This window comes from Scyliorhinus canicula, chromosome 17 (genome assembly GCF_902713615.1).
Source record: "Scyliorhinus canicula chromosome 17, sScyCan1.1, whole genome shotgun sequence".
In the NCBI taxonomy this organism is placed as follows: Eukaryota; Metazoa; Chordata; class Chondrichthyes; order Carcharhiniformes; family Scyliorhinidae; genus Scyliorhinus; species Scyliorhinus canicula.
Genome location: NC_052162.1, coordinates 131,686,317 through 131,708,413, shown reverse-complemented (window position 1 = coordinate 131,708,413; position 22,097 = coordinate 131,686,317). Strand labels below are relative to the sequence as shown.

Below are 22,097 nucleotides of genomic sequence, written 5' to 3'. Positions count from 1 at the left end.
AGCAAGGAATCGAACCTGGGATCCTGGCACTGTGAAGCAAAAGTGCTCACTCCTGTGCTGATAAATCCCCAGAGCCTGATAATCTGCATCCCAAAGTACTTAAATAAATGGCTCTACATAGTGGATGCATTGGTGAATATCTTCTAGGATTTGATAGACTCTTGACCAGTTCCTGCAGATTGGAGGGTGGCTTTCGTAACTCCACTATTTAAAAAGGGAGTTAGAGAGAAAACAGGGAATTATAGACCAGTAAGCCTGACATCGGCAGTGGGGGAAATTCTCTAATCCGTTGTCAAATATTTTATAGCAAAGCACTTAGAAAACAGTGGCAGAATCGGAGAGTCAGCATGGATTTATGAAGGGGAAATCAAGCTGGACAAATCTACTGGAATTCTTCGAGGGTGTAACTGGTAGAGTTGATGAGGGGGAGCCAGTGGATGTGGTATATTTGGACTTTCAGATGGTTTTCGACAAAAGTCCCGCACAAGAGATTAGTGTGTAAAATTAAAGCACATGGGATTAGGGGTAGTGTATTGGGATGGATAGAAAACTGGTTGGCAGACAGGAAACAAAGAGTAGGAATTAATGGGTCTTTTTCAAATTGGCAGGCAGTGATTAGCGGGGTACCAGAGGTATCGGTGCAAGGACCCCACATATTCACAAGATACATTAATTAAATATGTTTTTCAAATTTAAAGTACCCAATTCCTTTTTTCCAGTTAAGGGGCAATTTAGCGCGGCCAATTCACCTACCCAGCACATCATTGGATTATGGGGGTTAGAACACACAGACACAGGGAAAACTTGTCTCCACACGCACTGTGATCCGGGGCCAGGATTGAACCCTGGTCCTCAGCTCCGTGATACAGCAGTGCTAACCACTGCACCACCCTATATATATTAACGATTTAGATGAGGGAACAAAATGCAATATCTCCAAATTTGCATATGACAAGTTGCGTGGGAGGGTGAGCCATGAGGAGATTGCAGAGATCCTTCAGAGTGATTTGGACTAGTTGAGTGAGTGGGCAAATGAATGGCAGATACAGTATAATTTGGAAAAATGCAAGGTTACCCACTGTGGTAGCGAAAATGCGAAACTGAATGGTCATAAATTAAGAGAAGGGAATGTGCAACGAGACCTGTGTATCCTCGTACATCAGTCACTGAAAGTCAGATGCAGGTACAGCAGGCGGTAAAAAAGGGAAATGACATGCTAGCCTTCACTACGAGCGGATTCGAGTACAGGAGCAGGAATATCTTGCTGCAGTTACACAGGGCCTTCGTGAGGTCATACCTGGAATATTGTGTGGAGTTTGGATCTCCTTATCCGAGGAAGGATGTTCTTGCTGTAGAGGGAGTGCAGCGAAGGTTTACCAGACTGATTCCTGGGATGGTGGGACTGACGTTTGAGAGACTGTATCAGTTAGGATTGTATTCGCTGGAGTTCAGTAGAATATGGGGGGGGGGATCTCATAGAAACCTGTAATATTCTAACAGGACTTGACAGGGAGATGCAGGAAAGATTTTCCCGATGGTGGGAGTGTACAGAAGCATAGGTCGCAGTCTGAGGATACGGGGTATATCATTTAGGACAGAGATGAGGAGAAATGTCTTCAACCAGAGTGGTGAGAATTTGTCACCACAGGAAATAGTTGAGGTCACTATTGATTGATATTTATTGTCACATGTACCGAAGTACAGTGAAAAGTATTTTTCTACGGCCAAGGGAACGTACGCAGTACGTACACAGTAGACAAAAGAATAATCGACAGAGTACATTGACAACGGTGTATCAACAAATAATAATTGGTTATAATGCGGATCAAGGCCAAACAAGAGCAGCATAGGGTATGTTTTCAAGAAGCAGTTAGATTTGGCACTTGGGCCAAAGGGGATCAAAGGAGAAAACGGAATTAAGCTGTTGGATAAGCCATGATCATAATGGATGGTGGAGCAGGTGTGAAGGGCTAAATGGCCTCTTCCTGCTCCTATTTTCTATGTTTCTATGTAATCCCTTCCCACACTAAGAGCAGGTGAACGGCCTCTCCCCAGTGTGAATTCGCTGGTGTGTCTGCAGGGCGGATAAATCACTGAATCCCTTCCCACACTGAGAGCAGGTGAATGGTCTCTCCCCAGTGTGAACTCGTTGATGTCTTTGCAGGGTGAATGAAGCACGGAATCCCTTCCCACACTGAAAACAGGTGAATGGCCTCTCCCCAGTGTGAATTCGCTGGTGTGTCTGCAGGGTCGATAAATCACTGTATCCCTTCCCACACTCAGAGCAGGTGAATGGCCTCTCCCCAGTGTGAACTCGCTGATGTCTCTGCAGGGTTGATGAATAAATGAATCCCTTCCCACATTGAGAGCAGGTGAATGGCCTCTCCCCAGTGTGAATTCGCTGATGTTTCCGCAGGGTTGATGAATAAATGAATCCCTTCCCACATTGAGAGCAGGTGAATGGCCTCTCCCCAGTGTGAACAAGCTGGTGTGACTGCAGACTGGATAACAGAGTGAATCCCTGCCCACACTGAGAGCAGGTGAACGGCTTCTCCTCAGTGTGAACTCGCTGGTGTGCCTGCAGGCTGGATAACTGAGTGAATCTCTGCCCACACTGAGAGCAGGTGAATGGCTTCTCCCCAGTGTGAACTCGCTGGTGTGCCTGCAGGTGAGGTAACTGAGTGAATCCCTTCCCACACTGGGAGCAGGTGAATGGCCTCTCCCCAGTATGACTGCGTCGATGAATCTCCAGCAGAGATGGGAAACAGTATCCCTTCCCACAGTCCCCACATTTCCACGGTTTCTCCATGTTCTGGGTCTCCTCGTATCTCCCCAGATTGGACAATCAGTGGAAGCCTTGTCTACACACAGAACATGTGCACTGTCTCTCCTCGCTGTGAATGGTGTGATACTTTTTCAGGCTGTGTAACTGGTTAAAGCTCTTTCCACAGTCAGTTCACTGGAACACTCTCACTCGGGTGTGTGTGTTTTGTGGGTCTCAGTGCTTTTCCAGTCACACTGATGTATCCACAGTTGAAGCCGACAGATTGGACAAACATTTCTCCTTCTCGCCGATGATATTCAGAGCCCGATGATATTCAGATCAGAAGGAGTCGAGTGAGTTTGTCACATTGCAACGTGATGTTTGAGATTTCTGTCTATAATTTCTCCTCTTCCAATATCCTTTAAAACCAATTTGCAAAAGTCATCATTGTTGGAGCAGAGTGGAAATTCAGAACAGACAATTTGAGTTCCTACGGAACATTATTTCCTCTCTTGTTCTCCAAAAGCTGTAAATCTCCATCCCACACAATCTCCCTCCATTCTCACTCTGCTGTATCTAATATCCACCCTCCCAATTCTCCTGAAGGTGCTGATTCATGTTGATTGACAGATCAAAGCTCAGCTCACTGCTTCCTGACCAGGACACAGAGATTAGAATAGGAGGAAGAGTAGGCCATTCGGCCCACCAAGTCTGTTCAACCATTCAACCTTGGCCGATCTACCTCAGCACCATTTTCCCACACGATCCCCATATCCCTCAATATCTAGAAACCTATAAATATTTGGCTTGAACATACCTGATGACTGAGGCTCCACATTCCTCTAGAGTACAGAATTCCAAAGCTTCCCCACATCCTCGAGTGAAGAGATCCCTCCTCATCTCAGCTTTCTCTCTATTTTCCAACCTGTTCCCCATAACCTTAACTCCATTGTCAATAAAATATCTGTCAAAATTGTGCTTCAATATATTTAATGATCCCCAGATACAACTGGTCCCTGTGGAAGAGAAATCCAAAGACTAACAACCCTCTGAGGGAAGAGATGACTGGAAATCTATAATGTAGCTACAGTCTTAAAATACAAGGCAAGAAATAATCATAAATTTACTTTATTACAGAGCCTTAAGTAATATATTTAATCTGTGCCATACAACAACACGAGACATATCTCGGTCCATTATTAATCTACTGTTCCCTGAAATGTCAACCATCTCCTGGGGAACCCACCACTTTAATTGAGACCATCTTTTTTAAAAATATATTCAGAATAACCAATTATTTTTTCCAATTGAGGGGCAATTTAGTGTGGCCAATCCAGCTGCCCTGCACATCTTTGGGGTGAGACACATGCAGACACGGGGAGAATGTGCAACCGCCACATGGACAGTGACCCGGGTCCCAAACTGGAATATGCTAAATTATACTAAATGGTTAGCACTGTTGCTTCACAGCACCAGGGCCCCAGGTTCGATTCCCGGCTTGGGTCACTGTCTGTGCGGAGTCTGCACGTTCCCCACGTCTGCGTGGATTTCCTGCAGGTGCTCCGATTTCCTCCCACAATTCCCAAAAGTCGTGCTTGTTAGGTGAATTGGGCATTCTGAATTCTCCCTCTGTGTACCCGAACAGGCGCCGGAATGTGGGAACTAAGGGCTTTTCACAGTAACTACATTGCAGTGTTGATGTAAGCCTACTTGTGACAATAAAGGTTATGGTCGTTGGTGCGTGAGGCAGCAGTGCTAACCGCTGTGCCACAATGCGACCAGGGACCATCGTTTTAGTCAAATAAATGGGTAAACCTGTTCAGGAGATTGGTTTGAGAAGTTGGAAACACTTTGTGGAGCTGCGAATCTTCTTGAAAAAGCTTTTCCCCAAATTATAGTAATATAATAATCATTATTAAAAATCCATCACTGGACTAATCCAGTTTGATGGACAAGTTGTCTCCATTCTGAACAATGGGGAACAAGCTCCTCCCACTCATTGAAACATCGCCCCGACAAAGATGAGAAACGCGCATGCGCCCTGATGCACATCCAATAAAGATGGCGGCTGTTAACCCGAGCCGACGATGAGGAGCTGCAGGTCCGCTCAGAACAAAATTAGTCAAGTGAGCTCTTTTCCGAGGATTGCGGCTCACAACACCTTTACATAACGTTTCCGCCCACCCCCGCAATCTCTCGCTCCCTCCATATTGTTACTTGCTTCATACCAATTTCAGATCTGAAGGAAACACCCCAACACCCTCTGCGTCGCCGCTACCCACACTGCGCATGCTTCAATCACAGCGGGCCCCGCCTCTCATTCTCTCCGATTGGTTGATCAGCCACTCAAGGTCGGTCCTCCAGACCCGCCCCTCTCAGCCTATTGGTCGGGAGCTGCCGTCAATCTCCCGGGCATTGTGACGGTTACAGATGGTGAGAGCGGCCATAGGCTCAGGCTAACTGGCTGATTGTTCCTGTCTCTGTCCCTCCCCTCCCCACTCCTGCTGCCCTCTGACCTCCCACCCCTCTGCCTGAGGTGGGACCACCTGGGACTGCAGACCCTGCCCTCTGTCCTCCCGCCCCTCTGCCTGAGGTGGGAGTGGGACCGCCTGGGAATGCAGACCCTGCCCTCTGTCCTCCCATCCCTCTGCCTGAGGTGGGAGTGGGACCAGCTGGGACTGCAGACCCTGCCCTCTGTCCTCCCGCCCCTCTGCCTGAGGTGGGACCACCTGGGACTGCAGACTCTGTCCTCCCACCCCTCTGCCTGAGGTGGGAGTGGGACTACCTGGGGTTGCTGTGAAGACCAAGGGTTCTGTTTTGGCCCCAACAGGGCTGAAGAGCGCCGTCCGCCCACCTTTTCACCGGCTGTGGGGCAGCCTGGGTCATTGCTTTAGGCCCCTCCAGGGCTGAAGAACGGTGCCCCGCTCATAGTCGCCACCTGCTGTTGCCCTGCAGCACCTTCCCTTGTGGCACCAGCTGTTGCGGTGCCACATCCATTCCCCCCCTCCCCCTACCACCCTGAACCTGGATACAGGGCCCGGTTGTCCCAGGTGTGGGCATGGGCAGCACCCCAGGGGCATTCCCCTCTGCCGGGGGGCAGGGTGGCCAAGGACCACCTATGCAGGGGCAGCAGCCTCTCAACCCTCCGCTGCCCCTTTGCCCTTCCGCCTATTGACACGGCAATTTGGGGCTTGATGGCCAAGGTAACACCTCCATAACGTGGTCAAACAGGTTGATTGTCAACCTGTAAACCCTTTCAACACACGGCATTGGGAACGAGAGAGATTCCTGGGCAGTTGGTAAGAAAGTGGGATCGTCTTCCATCTAGTCGCCACATTACCAGAAGGATGTGGATGCTTTAGAGAGGGTGCAGAGGAGGTTCACCAGGACGTTGCCTGGTATGGAGGGTGCTAGCTATGAAGAAAGGTGGAGTAGATTAGGATTGTTTTTGTTGGAAAGGCGGGAGGTTGAGGAGGGACCTGATTGAGGTCTACAAAATTATGAGAGGTATGGACAGGGTGGATAGCAACAAGCTTTTGCCAAGAGTGGGGGTGTCAATTACAAGGGGTCACGATTTCAAGGTGAGAGGGGGAAAGTTTAAGGGAGATTTGCGTGGAAATTTTTTACGCAGAGGGTGGTGGGTGCCTGGAACGCTTTGCCAGCGGAGGTGGTAGAGGCGGGCACGATAGCATCATTTAAGATGCATCTAGACAGACATATGAACGGACGGGGAACAGAGGGAGGTAGATCCTTGGAAAATAGGCAACAGGTTTAGATAGAGGATCTGGATCGGCGAAGGCTGGGAGGGCCGAAGGGCCTGTTCCTGTGCTGTAATTTTCTTTGGTCTTTGTATCACCGTCCATGACTAGCTCCAGACTACAGCACGCATGTAAAAGTGCATGGGGTCACAGCAACCTGGGGCTCCGAGTGAACTGTAACACACCGCCACAAAATTTTGATGCTGTGGAGAGGGATTCGGGAGGGGATTTTAATCCAAACGGTTATTTACACTGAGTGGTGGGTGTGTGGAATGCACTGCCAGCGGAGGTGGTGGAGTCAGAGTCATTAGGCACATTGAGCGACTCTTGGACAGGCACATGGACAGCAGTAAATTGAAGGGGTGTAGGTTAGGTTGATCTTAGATTAGGATAAGTGGTCGGCACAACATTGTGGGCTGAAGGGTCTGTACTGTGCTGTATTCTATGTTCTAAGTGCTGTGCCCACCCCACCATGACCATCGAGGCGTGCACTCGTGTGATGGCCGGGGTCGTGGGACCCTCGTAGCCGCCTCGTGGATGTACGGCAAGGCTGTGTTTTTCCTGCGGGCCGAGCAGGCGGTCCACCGTGTCCTGGAAAGGGGGCTCACGGTGGGCGGGACACACGTGGTAGTAGACCCGCTGGAGGCCACCGCCGAACGTGTCGTTCTTTCCAACGTCCCGCCCTGACTCCCCACCGAGCTCCTCCCCCATCTCAACCTACTGGGGGAGGTTTGGTCCGGGGTGGTGCCGCTAAAGCTCGGCCTTCGGGAGGGTGGTCTGGGGAGGGGGAGAGGGAGCCTCCACTGGACCAGAGATGGCCTGAAAAGGCCAGACGAAAGACGGCACGCTGGTCGGACCAGGCCCATCCAGACCCTGTCAAAACTACTGATCTCGTGCCCGCCCAGACCAACTCCGAGAATGCAGCCTTACCTCGGGACGCCGCCGCCGCACCGCAACAATCTGAGGGGTCCGGAGAGACCACCACACGTGCTCCGGAGGGCGGTGTAGACCCTGTGTACAGCCCTTAGCTGGAGGCTGTTCCGGCCTCGCCACAATCCCAGATGGCCCGGGGCCGGGTGGCGACGCGACCCCCGAGAACTTGTTCCGTCCGATGCAGTTTTACTCACCGGTCACCTCGTTTTGTTCATCGGCGGTGGCCAGCAGCAGCCCCCAGTGCCCTTACATATTCAGGTCGTGGGCGGGCGACGGAAAGGAAGGCTCCCCGCTCGCAACACCCAAGCAGACGGTGCCAGGGAGCCCAGGTTCCATCCCGGAGCTGTTCCTGGGGTCTTCCGGGGTCTCTCCGAGAGCCCGGCATTGACGCGGAGTCAGGGTCGGAGGCGCCACCGTCCACAGACCCTGAATTGCTGGGGAGCCTGTGAGGAACCTGTCTGAGGGTGATCCTGGGGGCGGGATCGACTCGGGCCAAGGGCTAGCCGATGGACCGTTTTCCCGCCACACTCCATGTGGCGGGGGACTCGAGCCAGGCGGTGACACTCGGAGGAGGACAGCTGCTCGTTGACGGGTGAGGAGGAGGATTTAGTCCCTCTCTGCAGCAAGGCAGAGGGCGCCCTTACGTCCGGCACCGAGTCTCCCCTCATCCCCTCTGGGAACTCCGAGCGTTTTTGAAAAAGCATCACGGTCACCAGGACTGTGTGCGGCTAGCCCTGGACAGCTGGCGAAATCTGGGGCTGCACCTCAAGACCACCAACGTCTATGCCAGAGAGGCACGGGAATTCGATCAGGACCAGGGGGGCAGCACCAAGCTGTCCTGTTCCTCGCGGGGCTCCTGAGGGAGTGGATTGGGCGGCAACCCTCTACCTCCTGCGAGTTCCGGGTGGTTGGTGAAGGATACACGCTACAACTGACATGGAGGTAACCATAGCCAGCCTCAACATCCATGGCAGCAAGGACGCGCTTCACCATTTCCAGTGCTTCGCTGTCCTCCGGGACGGAAAGTGCGTGGTGTGCTTCCTGCAAGAAACCCACACCATTCCGGGGGACGAAGCTAAGTGGCAATGGGATCTTCATAAGTCACTTGGCCCCACGATCGGGCAGCGTGGCTATCTTGTTGGCTCCACATTTTCAGCCCGAGATCTTGAGGGTCAAGGATACAGTGCCAGGCTGTCTGTTGCATTTAACAGTCCGCGACGGAGACGTGGTGCTTCACTTTGTGAATGTATACGCTCCCCGGGCCGGGCCGCAGCAGACGACTTTATTTGACAAAGTGTCCACTCTTCTTGGCACCATCCCTGTGGGCGAGTGCATCGCCTTCGGAGGGGATTTCAATTGCACCCTCCAGGACAAGAACCGTGGTAGAGTCCAGCGGAACATGCAGGCGGTGGTGAAGTTGAGGGACCTGGTCAGCTTGGTGGATGTCTGGCGAACTCTCCATCCTGAATCGCGGGTGTACATGTTTGTGCGCCCTCTGTTCGGCACGTCCAGAATCGACCGTCTTTACATTTCTAAGACTTACTTGCCCAGTGTTCCGACGGCCTCTGTGGAGCAGGTGCTGTGCTTCGATCACCACCTGGTGTGAGCGGGGCTCACTCCTACCCGCACTCAGACACGGTCCGCGTACTGGCACTTTAACAATGTGCTGCTGGAGAACGAGTGGTTCCTGGATTCATTACGCCGCTTCTGGGCCGGCTGGAGAAGGAAGCGGGGTGACTTCCCCTCCTTGAGGCGATGGTGGAACGTGGGCAAGACTCACGTCGTGCCTTCTGTCAGGGGTACACGAAGGGGTCTACTGCCGGGCGGAAATCCAAGATCACCAAATTGGCTGAAGAAGTCTTTGATCTGGAGTCACGTCTTGCTCAGCCCGATTTGGACCCGGCCCTGGGGCTGGTGTACAGAGAGAAGAAGGGTACACTGCGGGACCTGCAACTTGTCGGGTCCCACGGCGCGTACGTGAGGGCGCGGATCAGTCTTCTGCGGCATCCCCTTCTTCTACTCACTGGGGTTTCTTCGCTGCTGGCCGACGACGGGTCCCTCGTCTCGGATCCGGAGGGGGTCAGAACTCCAGTCAGGAACTTTTATTCTGATCTCTTGTGGCCATCTAAAATGGTCCACCATGATCCACCCTGACCAGTCCTACGTCGTCCCAGACCACACCATTTACGATAATCGCTTTGCGTCAGGACTGCCCTTTGTCCGGCCAACTTCTTTCTCTGTGTGGAGCCTTTCCTGCGCCTCCTGCGGAGGAGGTTGTCGGGGTTCGTTCTGCGCGAGCCGGGCATGGTGGTGGTCCTTTCGGCTGACGCTGATGACGTGCTCCTCATGTTCACTGACCCCGGTGACCTGCGGAGGATGCGAGAGTGCCAGGCTGTTTTCTCTGTCGCGTCTTCTGCTAGGAGCAACTGGGCTAAGTGTTCCGGACTCCTGGTCTGTGGCAAATGACCCCCCCACCCCCGCAGAGGAGTTCAGACCCTTCAGCTGGAGCCTGACCAACATCCTCTACTTGGGAGTCTATCTTTGCCCGGCAGAGGAAGCCTGGTCGGCAAACTGGCAGGAACTGGAGACCAAGGTCACCACTTGCCTAGGCCGCTAGACAGGACTGCTCTGAGTGCTGTCCTACAGGGGTCGAGTTCTCGTCATAAACCAGCTGGTTGCCTCCATGCTGTGGTATCGGCTGGTCACTTTGACCCCTCCCCCTGACTTTGTCACACGCAGCCAGAGAACTCTGATTCGGTTCTTCTGGGACAATGGATTGCAGAGGGTCGCTGCAGAGGTCTTGAGTCTCCCGATTGCGGAGGGCTACAGGCGCTGGTATGCCAATGCACCCAGATCGCGACTCTACGTCTTCAGACTCTGCAGCGATACCTGTACGTTGAGCCTCCTCCACGATGGTGTGCCCTGGCGACGTATTTCTTCCGCCAGGTTCACGGCTTGAACTACAACGTGCAACTCCTGTTCGTCGACCAGCAGGGTCTTCGGAGTTCTTTGTTGGCACTTCCCGTCTTGTACCAGGACCTTCTCAAAGTCTGGAACATGATCGCGATGCCCCACAGCTCTCCCCTGTTAGGAGTGGTGGCTCTCGTAAGGGAGCCGCTGCTCAGGAATCCGTACCTCTGCCAATATCCATTCCGGTGGCTGTCAGAGTGGAGGGCTGTGGATGCCGCGGTGACCAGGATTGGGGACATGCTGGGTGTTGGAGGGGTGGGCTGGATGATGCCCTATGTGTTAGCCGAGCGCAGAGTGGTGTCCGTCCAGTGCGTGGCCAAAGCCATCCGAGGCCTCCACTGGAAATCCCTCTACGGAGGCATCCTCCCTATAAAACCTGGGGACCTGGGGTGGAGGGTGCTGCACAAGGCATTGCCGTGAACCAGTAGGTTAAGCCACTACACGGCCTCCCCAGAGACCTGCCACTTTTGCGACCTGTCGGAGACCGAGGAGCACGTTTATGTTGTCTGTCCAAGGCTGCACTCTCTTTTTGGTTTCTTGACAGTTGTTGAGGTTTTCTTTGCACTTCAGCCCCAAGCTCCTGATCTACGGAGATCCGGTACGAAAGGGGGTGGGGAAGGCAGTGGACCTTCTCGTGAGCTGCTCCTGGGCCTGGCCAAACCTGCTAATAGGTCCAGGCAGCGGGCGACCGAGGGGGGTCATCCGACCTGTCTGCCCATCTTCCGCAGCCTTGTTCGCGACCGGGTGTTCCTGGAGCGGAGGCATGCGGTGTCCACGGGCACACTTGAGGCGTTCCGTGATTTGATGGGTTTTGTTAAGTTTCCGTTTCCTTTCTGATTCCTTTTGGGCTGTGCTCCGGTTGCTTTCTTTTTGGAGCACCCCCCTTTTGATTTTGTCCCTCAGTTTTGTTCTTTTACTTAGTTGTCACGCCGTACTTTACGCCAGAATAGGCAGCGGATGCAGGGTTATATTCCTGCTGCGTGTAGATAAACGGAGCAGGTCATCACTAACAAAACTCGTATAAAAAACACAAAACATTAAAAAATATTATTCTCTGTCCTAATCAAATTATAGTCGTTAAACCCTATAAACCACAGGGGTCTCAGACAATAATAGTGGCGATAGGGCCCAGAGGAGAAACAGGAAAGTCTCACTCACTTGGAGAGTAGCAAACAGTGTCTGTTCCCATAATAGGTCAGGCTGCAGTGTGCGAGTGAATGTATATTGGATCCAATGTAGAATCATGGATTCCCTACAGTGCTGATTGAGGCCATTCGGCCTATCGAGTCTGCACTGACCCTCTGAAAGATCATCCTACCTGGGCCAATCTCCCACTCTATCCTCACAACCCCTCCCATGGACAATTTAGCATAGCTAATCTACCTAAACCTGCACATATTTGGACCGTGGGAGGAAACCAGAGCACCCACAGGAACTCTGTGCAGACACAGGAAGAATGTACAAACTCCACACAGATAGTGACCCAAGGTGGGAATTGAACCCAGGTTTCTGGCGCTGTGAAGCAACAGTGTTAACCACTGTACCGGCCATTACTCTATCACAGTTATTAGACAATACCTGTCTGATATTCCAATTCCAGTGTGTGTTACTCTGTCACTGTTATTATTAGACAATAATAGGAGGACAAGGTGAAAAGGAGCAAAGATATTTTGAAGTTTCTGTGTTGTGGTATCACTGGGAGGTGTGTGATAAAATAGGAATTGAAACATTATAACAGAGACACGTGTGACTGACTCCACCTGACTGAGAGCTGTTCTACACAAGGAGAGAGCAATGAGGACATGTGGAATTCCAGAGATTTCTGATATCGGAGGTCATAGAATCCTGACACTGCAGAAGGAGGCCATTCGGCCCATCGAGACTGCAGTGACCCTCTGAAAGCTCATGCCACCCAAACCCACTTCCCTGGCCTATCCCTGTAACCCCTTAACCTGACCTACACATCCCTGGACACTAAGGGGCAATTTAGCATGGCCAATCCACCTAACCTTCACACCTTTGGACTGTGGGAGGAAACCGGAGCACCAGAGGAAATCCACGCAGAGACGGGGAGAAAATGAAAACTCCGCACAGTCACAAGAGGCTGGAATTGAACCCAGGTCCCTCGCACTATGAGGCAGCAGGGCTAGCCACTGTGCACCACCCACTGCCTGATACGATTATCACTCTCAAAAGCTCATTTATAACCATTATTTCTAGGGTCTTACATCAATCACTTATTCAACTGTCCATCAGTCAGGGACAGATATTCAAGTGAAAACCTCCTATTTCCATCGGACATCCATGAAGTCAGGTTGTGGCTCATCGCTTGCTCGGACGTCCTACATGTCGGTCTTGAGATCACAAATACACCAAGATTGTCTTGTTTCAGACCTGTGCAAGACACATGTACTTGGCAGAGACAACAGGCTAACAATGTCCTGTATTTGTCAATCCTGGAAACGTTCCCAATGAGAGAGGAAGAGAATGAAATAGTCCTATAACAGTCAACACATTTCTGAAGATTTTATTGTGTTATTACAGTCCTTTTTTTACAGATCTCCCCACTCCAAGAGGGAATATCCTTATTAACGTCTCACAAGTAATTTCTGGCTAACCTCGCAATTGTAAGCTATTTCTAAGCATGTATTCTTAATTACTTGATTTCATACCGTAGATAACTTAGCAATGCTGCCAGAATGATCAGAATCAGCAACACAATCGCTTCAGCTGTGACCAATAATAAATGTAAAACCTTTTGATAGAAAAATTTGATAAGTATCAACTTCGATTCATCCTCCCCACCTGCAGATCATCTCCCACAATTCCAAATTACTGGCACGTTGTAAATATATCTGGTTCAAACAGAACTTCATGCACAGACTTTAAAGATTCTCCAGCATGGGGCGGCATGGCGGCACAGTGGTTAGCACTGCTGCCTCATAGCACCAGTGATCCGGGTTCGATTCCGACCTCGGGGAAACTCTCTGTGTGGAGTTTGAATTTTCTCCCCATGTGTGAGTGGGTTTCCTCCGGGTGCTCCGGTTTCCTCCCACAGTCCAAAGATGTGGAGGTTAGGTGAATTGGTCATGCTAAATTGCCCCTTAGGGTGGAATTGCAGGAATAGGACGGAGGATTGAGCCGAGGTAGCGTAGTCGTTCAAAGTGTTGGTGCAGACTCGATGGGCCGAATGGCCTCCTTCTTCACTGTAGAGATTCTGTGATGGTGACCTGCCTCCACCTTGTGGATATTTTCTAACTGATTCTGAACCCTCTTCAACTCAATTGGTTCTTTCTAAATATGCTTAGAAAAGGGCAGCACTGTGGCGCAGTGGGTTAGCCCTGCTGCCTCACGGCACCGAGGTCCCAGGTTCAATCCCAGCTCTGGGTCACTGTCCGTGTGGAGTTTGCACATTCTCTCCGTATCTGCATGGGTTTCACCCCCACAATCCAAAGATGTGCAAAGGTAGGTGGATTGAACATGCTAAATTGCCCCTTAATTGGAAAAAAAAATGAATTGGGTACACCAAATTTATAACAAAAAAATAAAATTAAAATAAAAATATGCTTAGAAATCTTATTGAGGATATACTCATCATCCCCGTAACCCTCTTCTCCAATCCCCAGTACGTCTCTAAGCCCCGCATAGTCTGTTTTCTCTGTCAGACTATCTATCAGTCGTTTCCGGTAATATGTCAATGGCATTGTCTACCCCAGGCTTCACTCAGGAATGTCTCCATTCACGTTTAACTGTGATCCCACTCCTAACACCACTTGTAGCATTCAGGTCCACAAGTCACAGAATATTCTAAAAGGGGGTTGAGCTCAAAAGCGATTTTCAAGTAGTTCATTGATAAGTAACAGTTTAAATATGATGCAGCAGTTAAATGGTCAGGAAAAACACATGACCCATGACAGGTGGTAACAGTAAACCCGTCGCAGAATCACAGAATAACAGTGCAGAAGAGGCCCTTCGGTCCATCGAGACTGCACCAACGCATGAAAAACATCTGACCTGCCTACCTAATCGCATTTACCAGCACTTGGCCCATAGCCTTGAATGTTATGACATGCCAGTCTTCATCCAGGTACTTTTTAAAGGATATGAGGCAACCCGTCTCTCCCGCCCTCCCAGGCAGTGCATTCCAGACCGTCACCATCCTCCGGGTGAAAATGTTTTTCTTCTAATCCCCCCTACACCTCCTGTCCCTCACCTTGAACCTGTGTGCTCTTGCAACTGACCCTTCACCTAAGAGGAACAGCTGTTCCCTATCCACCTTGTCCATGCCACTCATAATCTTATCCACTTCGATCACGTCGCCCCTCAGTCTTCTCTGCTCCAGCGAAAACAACCCAGGCCTAGCCCCCTCACTTCATAACTTAAATGTCCCATCCCAGGCAACATTCTGGTGAATCGCCTCTGCACTCGCTCCAGTGCAATTACATCCTTACTATAATGTGACAACCAGAATGGCAGTATTCCAGCTGTGGCCTCACCAAAGTTATGTACAACTCCAACCTGGCCTCCCTGCTTTTGTAATCTATGCCTCAATTGATAAAGGCAAGTGTTCCATCTGCCTTTTTCACCAGCCTATTTACCTGCCCGGAGGACCAACGGACGGATGAGTGAGTTCTGGTCTCTGTAGCTGGTGACGGCATTCTCCTCTGAACAGCTACTTGGTGTGAGCCAGAGTGTCGTGTTGGCCTAAAGTCAGTGTCGATCACTTCAAAATCTATTTGCTCTTGAGAGCCTGTTTCAACATTCACAGACAGACAACTGCTTTAGGCTCTGTGTCCTGAGATCCAATCGTATCAGGGGTTAGAAATCTCTTGTTTCAGGGCCCTGCTAGAGTTATACCCTTGGCAGAGGGAACAGGTCTGTCCTGTGTTCATCACCCAGAAAGCTGCTGGGGAAGCTTTCTTTATGAGAGTGAGCTATTTCTGTAAATATTCCATAAATCGCAAAAGATATTATATGGTTTTTAGATAGCCATTTCTTATAGTTGTTACTTGGATTCAACTTGTCTCTATTCCCATGCCGAAGGATTTCTGTATCAGATGGGAGGATAACATTCGGGAATGCTCGATTCTCCACCAATTCCCGTCTCACTGGCCAATAACAGAGGTGTCTCTGTGTGTAATGTACAGGTCAGTAAGAATTGTCACAAGGATTAATCAGCACTTTCTAATTGAAGATGTTAATCAGCAGAACTTTCAGACACTCAATTATAGAGTTTCACACAAAATATCAATTTTGAGATTGAAGTAAAAGTCCAGAATCTTGTTGTGAACTAATTTCTGATGGGACTTCCTGGATTATGGGGAAAGATCATAGACAGCGTTTCCAGAAGTGACACTGCAGCCCCGAGAACACAATCAGCTATGGATCCAGAATAATAAAGTCTAGCCCAGTAAAACAGTGGATTAATATTAGCAGAAACAAACCCCATCTGTCAGAACTAATGTGATTCGGGCCTGGTTGTCAATAACAGCAGCAATAATAGCAGAATCCAATCCCTGAGTCACTTGTGACGTCGCTGGTGTTTCAGCAGTTGGGATGAATCAATGAATCCCTTGCCACACTCAGAGCAGGTGAACGGCCTTTCCCCAGTATGAACCCGTTCATGTCTCAGCAGTTGGCATGAATCAGTGAATCCCTTCCCACACATGGAGCAGGTGAATGGCCTCTCCCCAGTGTGAGCGCGCTGGTGTACAATGAGACTGCCCGAGTGCCTGAAGCTCCTTCCACAGTCAGGGCAACTGAATGGTTTCTCCCCAGTATGAACTCGCTGGTGTTTCAGCAGGGTGGATGAAAGCCTAAAGCTCATTCCACAGGAGGTGCAGCTGAATGGTTTCTCCCCAGTGTGAACTCGCTGGTGTGCCACTAGGTTAGATGAATTAACGAATCCCTTTGCACATACAGAGCAGGTGAATGGCCTCTCCCCAGTGTGAACTCGCTGGTGTAATGCTAGATTGTATGACTGAATGAATCCTTTCCCACAGACAGAGCAGGTGTACGGCCTCTCTCCAGTGTGAACTCGCTGGTGTAACGCTAGGTTAGATGACTGAGTGAAATCTTTCCCACATAAAGAGCAGCTGAAGGGCCTCTCCCCGGTGTGGACGCGTCGATGAGTTTCCAGCTTGGATGGGCAAGTGAATGCCTTCCCACAGTCCCCACATATCCATGTTTTTTCAATGATGTCGGTGTCATCTTGTCTCTCCATGTTGGACTATCAGTTGAAATCTTGTCCACACACAGAACGTGTATGGTTTCTCCTCACTGTGAATGGTGTAATGTTTTTTCAGGCTGTGTAACTGGTTAAACCTCTTTCCACAGTCAGTTTACGAGAACACTCTCACTCAATGTGTGTCTGGGTCTCGATGCTTTTCCAGTCACACTGATGTTTTAAATATTTACACACCGGCAGATCAGACAAACATTTCTCTTTCCATATTCAAAGTCTGAGAATGTCCAAGTCCTGTTGACTCTGAAGACCTTGAAGTGAAGTTTGGTTTCATTTTCCTTTGCACAAATCCTCTCCTAATATCCTGTAAAAGGAATTTTCAACGGTCACAATTGTCAGTCCAGGATAGAAATTCAGAATTAACAGTTTTAGTTTCATTTTTTTGTCTTGTTCCCCCAAAGCTGTAAATCCCCATCCCACACACCCTCCTCCCTGGTCTGAAATCCAAATAAAGTGTCAGATAATTCTTTCTTTCCTCTTTGAACAAATTTATACAACTAACGTAACAACATGTTTGATAATTCACTTCAATGCTGTCTTGTGACAAACATTGATCTGAATCACCCTGACCGACCAGGCAGAATAACAGACTTGTGTTTAGAACTAACTGTGTGGAGATTTAATGAGCAATCATGAAGGTGGTTTCTCCAAACCTCCCAGGATTTCTGTCCTTGCTGTACTACTCCAACTAAGTTAAGCCTGATATCAGTCTCAGGGCCTATTCTGATTCCTGGTTCTCTTCCTGTTGCCTAATTAACTCAAATTAAATATTGAGAAAACTGAAGCCACTGTTTTCAGTCCCTACTCCAATCCCCATTCCCAAAATACCGAATCCACCCCTCTCCCTGGTAACAGTCCCATTGCAACCTCAGTGTCACATTTGATCCCAAGATGAGATTCTGATCTCATATCTATGCCATCACTAAGACTGCCTGTTTCCACTTACTGACTCAATGCATCTGGTTCTAAAGCCAATTCATGCTTCTGTATGCTGCAGACTTGACTGTTCCAATACATTCCTGGTTGCTCTCTCACATTCTCCCATAAACTTGAAGTCACCCAAACATCTGCAAACATAATTCACAGTAATTTATTTTCCCCGTTAACCCCTCTGCTTCCTGACTTGCATTGGCTCCCAGTCAATTCCCACCCGTTTTCAAATCCCTCCATGGCCTCATCTCTCCCTCACTGGAATCTCTTCCAGCCCCATAACCCGCTGAGATATCTGCACACCTCAAATCCTGGCCACTTGTGCACTCTCTAGTGTGCCACTTGCGGCCATGGTTTTAAGTTCCCTCGGCCCCAAGCACTGGATTCCCTCCCAAAACCTCCCCGTCTCCACATCAATTTCCCCCTTTAAGACTCAATTTAAAACTCACCTCTTTAATCAGGTTTTTGGTCACCTGTCCTAATATCTCCTTTTGTGTCTGGGTGTCTCACTTTGTTTTATAATGTTCCTGCGAAGTTGACTGGGATGATTTATGATGTTAAAGGTGTTATATAAATAGAAGTTGTTGTTGTTGACTGTAATCCTGACCTCCTGTTTTACAATATCCCATTGGGGGTTTCACAACAAACTCGATCTCTGATGTTTTGCCCCCTGCGGGTTTGCAGCCTCTAAAAAGCCGTTAACTCAGGCCTGTCACCGGGAGCAGGCCGCAGCTGTCCCCCCGCTCGATGCAAACCCGGGCCCGGAAACTTCTTATTGGGGTTTGGAGCCTCCACCGGGTTTCAGTGAAACCTCCCGGCCGAGCCCAGCGTCGGTACTGCGCATGCTCCAGTTCACAATGGACGGGAATGATTGACGGCACCTCTGGACCAATAGAATGCAACGGGTGAGTCTGGAGGACCGAACGGACGCTTCTGGTCCTCCAACCAATCGGAGTGAACGAGGGGCGGGACTGAGCCCGGAGGGCCCCGAACAGAGCCGTTCATTGCTCAGGATTGAGGCGGTTGCGTTGAAAGTTTTGGCTGTGACACGCCGTCGGGTGAGTCCTCAGGGAGGAATAGAGCCAGCGTGAGAGTGGGGAGGCTTCATAAACACCCCGCGCAGGCCTGAAACCTCCAATGCGGCTGAGATACGGCATTTGAACCGGCGAGAGCTGCTCGGGCTTTTCCCCGACACAGGCCCGAGTTCACGGCCGCCATCTTCCTCGGGCGACTGTGTTTGGCCTGGCGCATGCGCAGACATTGAGCCCAAGGCTCTGCCCCATCCATTCACTCTGATTGGTTGGAAGACCAGCCGCTCGAGTTCGTCCCATTGGTCAGTACCTGCTGTCAATCACTCCCGGGCATTGTGAGCTGGAGGAAACCCTTCAGAATCATTGGCAGCTCCCTGGTTTGCAGCTGAGGTGCTTGTTTGCTTCACGTGCGGCCTTCTTGGTGGAACAGCCGGGAGTGGGCGGTGCTTGAGGATTCCAGTGACCAGGAGAGAAAATGGTGATTCATTGGTTTTATACTCACTGTGGTCAGAGGGAGTTGAGATCTGAACCCGGCCAGAATGGAGGGAGGGGGTAAAGTGTAAGGGTTGTAATAGCGAGCATGGTTTGACGGGCTGTCCAACTCTTACGGTGTAAATGAAGGCACAGCCTGCCCTGGAAGACCATGTGAGTGGTGGGTGGGATTCCACCAAAGCTGAGGCTAGGCCGTGTGGGGGCAGTTTCTGCCAGAGTTGCTGGAACACAGACAGTAAAGAACAGGGTTCTATTCCTTGACAAAGGTCCAATTTGTTGGACAAACAGCATCCATGCAGCCTGGGACAGTGGACTCAAATACAGGACTATCCTGCAAAATAATTAGTAAACCTGAGATCTGCATTCCAGCACAGGGAGGTGGGAGAATGTATGGGATTAGGATTTATTGCTTTGCAGGTGCAAGTGAGGAAAACGTGCTTCATGGAAAATAAAATTGTCTTCAGAATTTCTTTCCTGTATTTAAATTTGTGTAAACTCCCTTTCCAGGGCATTAGAATGGGTGGATTTACAAACAGGAAGCTCACATTGAACATCACAGCATGATCTGACAGAGTCACTGATTCACCACGGCGTGAATATCATCAGTCTTTGAATTTGGAAGGAGAAATGTTTGCATGTTGTGTCGGGGTAGCACCAATTGAAACATCAGTGTGACAGGAAAAAAATGAAGACGGACTGGAGAAAGAGCTTTAACCACTGAAACAGCCTGTAAAAAAAAAAAATCACAGTGGGGACAAACCGTACACATGTTCTGTGTGTGTGGACAAAGCTTCAACTGATTGTCCAAACTGGAGAGACCCAGGGAAACTGATACCATGGAGAAACCATGGAAATGTGAGGAGTGCAATAAAGGATTCAATTCTTCATCCCGGCTGGAAATCCATCGACGTGTTCACACTGGGGAAAGGCCGTTCAACTGTTCAATATGTGAGAGAGGATTCACTCAGTTATCTGGCCTTCGGTTACACCAGCGAGTTCACGCTGAGAAGACGCCATTCAGCTGCACAACCTGTGGAGAGAAATTCAAGTCCTTATCCATCCTCACTGAACACCAGAGAATTCACACGGGTCAGAAACCATTCATTTGCTTTGTGTGTGGGGAGGGATTCACTCAGATAGTCACCCTCCAATCACATCACCAAATGCACACAAACCAGGACCCATTCAGGTGCATCACCTGTGGAGAGGGTTTCAGTGACTCAGCTGACCTCAGTGAGCACCAACGCACTCACACTGGCAAGAAGCCGTACACCTGCTCAGTGTGTGGGAAGGGATTCCCTTGGTCATCCCAGCTGCTGACACATCAGTGGGATCACACCGGGGGAAGACGGTTCACCTGCTCCTTGTGCGGAGCGGGATTCACTCAGTCACAACACCTGCTGAGACACCAGCGAGTTCACAAGTGAGTGCAGGGATTGGAATCTGCTGTTTGGCTGCTGCTAATCACATCCAGGATTGATAGTCTGACAATATCTGGTTTGATTCTGCTGATGTTGACAATCCCTATAACTGGCTGCAGTTTAATATTCTGGAGATGTCACTGATTATCAGGGCTTCAATGTCTCTTTTTTTAAAAGCACCACCTGTGATCTTTCTCTTTAATTCAAGAACTCTCAACAGAAACTTGTTTAAAATAAATATGAACTTTCTACTTCAATCTTAAATTTGAATGTGATGCAAAATCTGCAGTTCAGTGTCTGAAATGTTCTGCTAATTAACATCTGCTAATTAACATCTCCAATGAGAAACTCTTCATTTATCTTTCCTGATCATTCTTGCTGACTTCTTCAGAGTGGCATGTCCATTATGCAATGAAATTCCTAACAGGCACGTCAACAGTGATATTGATGAAGTTTGGAAATCGCTGAGTTGAATCATTTCTGACACAGCAGCAGCAACATTTGGTAAAGGTGGAACCCACAACAAAGACTTGTTTGAGACCCACTCAGCAGAGATGACATTTGTACCTGATGTACAACAGCTAGAACACTTGAAAGTAACCAGGACAGATGTGTAAAAGACGCTGAGGTACTGTGGAAATAAACATTGGATCAGCCGACATCAATAATTCCAAATTACCTGTGACAATGGAAATAGATGTGCTAAGTTTGATGTGACTAAGGGCGCTTTGTCCTACAGTCACCAAAGTTGCTGCCCTGAAATTGTCAGATTGTGAAGTTCTTACTGACCAAAACAAACCGATGTCCCGCTGGATTGAACATGACTGAGCTGTCCTCCCATGAGATAGACATCTCCCAGTCTCTGATTGTCTTGCAGATTCCTGACATGGTTGAGTTGGAACAGGAACCCTTGTCATTTGAGCTGGAAAAGCCCATTGATCGCTGAGCAAGCAGAAAGGCACCCGGCAAGGATGGAGTTCCAGCTGAACTGCTCAAACACAGAAAGTCCCATCGACTGTCACGCCTTCCTGACCGCCTCATCCTCTGTTGTGAGGTTGTCGGCTGCTCCTCATTTCGGGGGTGACATCTGCTCAGAGTCACGTGTTTCTCTTATTTGTCTTCATGTGACTGGAGTAGGTGACTCTCCAGCCGCAGATCTTGGAAACCTTGGGGCAGGGTGTCCCATGTATAGCGGGATTCGGTGAACAGGATTTGCTCCCTCTTTGCCTCTTCGTTAAGGTTTTGGAACTCAAGCGTGATACAGCTCGATGGACAAGTTTGTTGCTATAGTAACTGATTAGGAGAAAACTCTTCCCAATCATCAGGTCAATCCTTCTTACATAATGTTGATTAGATAGGGTTGATTGTGCGTCTCGGTGCATGTTGGTCTGTCAGACCTGACATTAAATGACTGAATCTGAAGTCTGTCACTGAGTTCTCTCTGATGGGATGGAGAATCGGGGTGGGGGTAAAAATGCCTCCGGGACAGTGATGGATGGGAATGGGTACAAAATGAACCTGGGCTACACCAGGTAATGGTGAGAACCATGAAAT

General features: G+C 49.6%; 2 protein-coding genes and 1 long non-coding RNA gene across 4 annotated transcripts; 1 reads left to right on the top strand and 2 right to left on the bottom strand.

Annotated features, from left to right (window-relative positions):
• Positions 1-2,143: 2,143 nt before the first annotated feature.
• Positions 2,144-3,399, bottom strand: LOC119952321 (zinc finger protein 239-like; the record flags this gene model as incomplete). The annotated part of the gene is made up of 1 exon (XM_038775974.1): positions 2,144-3,399. A coding segment is annotated over exon 1 (666 nt), but the record flags the coding sequence as incomplete, so codon positions are not given.
• An 11,471-nt stretch (positions 3,400-14,870) lies between these two features.
• LOC119952317 (gastrula zinc finger protein XlCGF8.2DB-like) lies at positions 14,871-18,110 on the bottom strand. 2 transcript variants are annotated; one of them, XM_038775970.1, is made up of 2 exons: positions 18,049-18,110; positions 14,871-16,962 (listed from the first exon to the last, which is right to left on the bottom strand). In XM_038775970.1, the coding sequence occupies exon 2, from the start codon at positions 16,646-16,648 to the stop codon at positions 15,947-15,949; it is 702 nt and encodes a 233-aa protein (XP_038631898.1). In that variant the 5' UTR covers positions 16,649-16,962; positions 18,049-18,110; the 3' UTR covers positions 14,871-15,946. The 2 variants fall into 2 exon arrangements, with proteins under 2 accessions (XP_038631898.1, XP_038631899.1); XM_038775971.1 differs by having other exon boundaries at positions 14,871-16,973; positions 18,049-18,107.
• Positions 18,111-18,562: 452 nt separating this feature from the next.
• Positions 18,563-21,965, top strand: LOC119951760. The gene is made up of 2 exons (XR_005457674.1): positions 18,563-18,657; positions 19,630-21,965. It is a non-coding gene; the product is annotated as an uncharacterized LOC119951760 (long non-coding RNA).
• Positions 21,966-22,097: the final 132 nt, after the last annotated feature.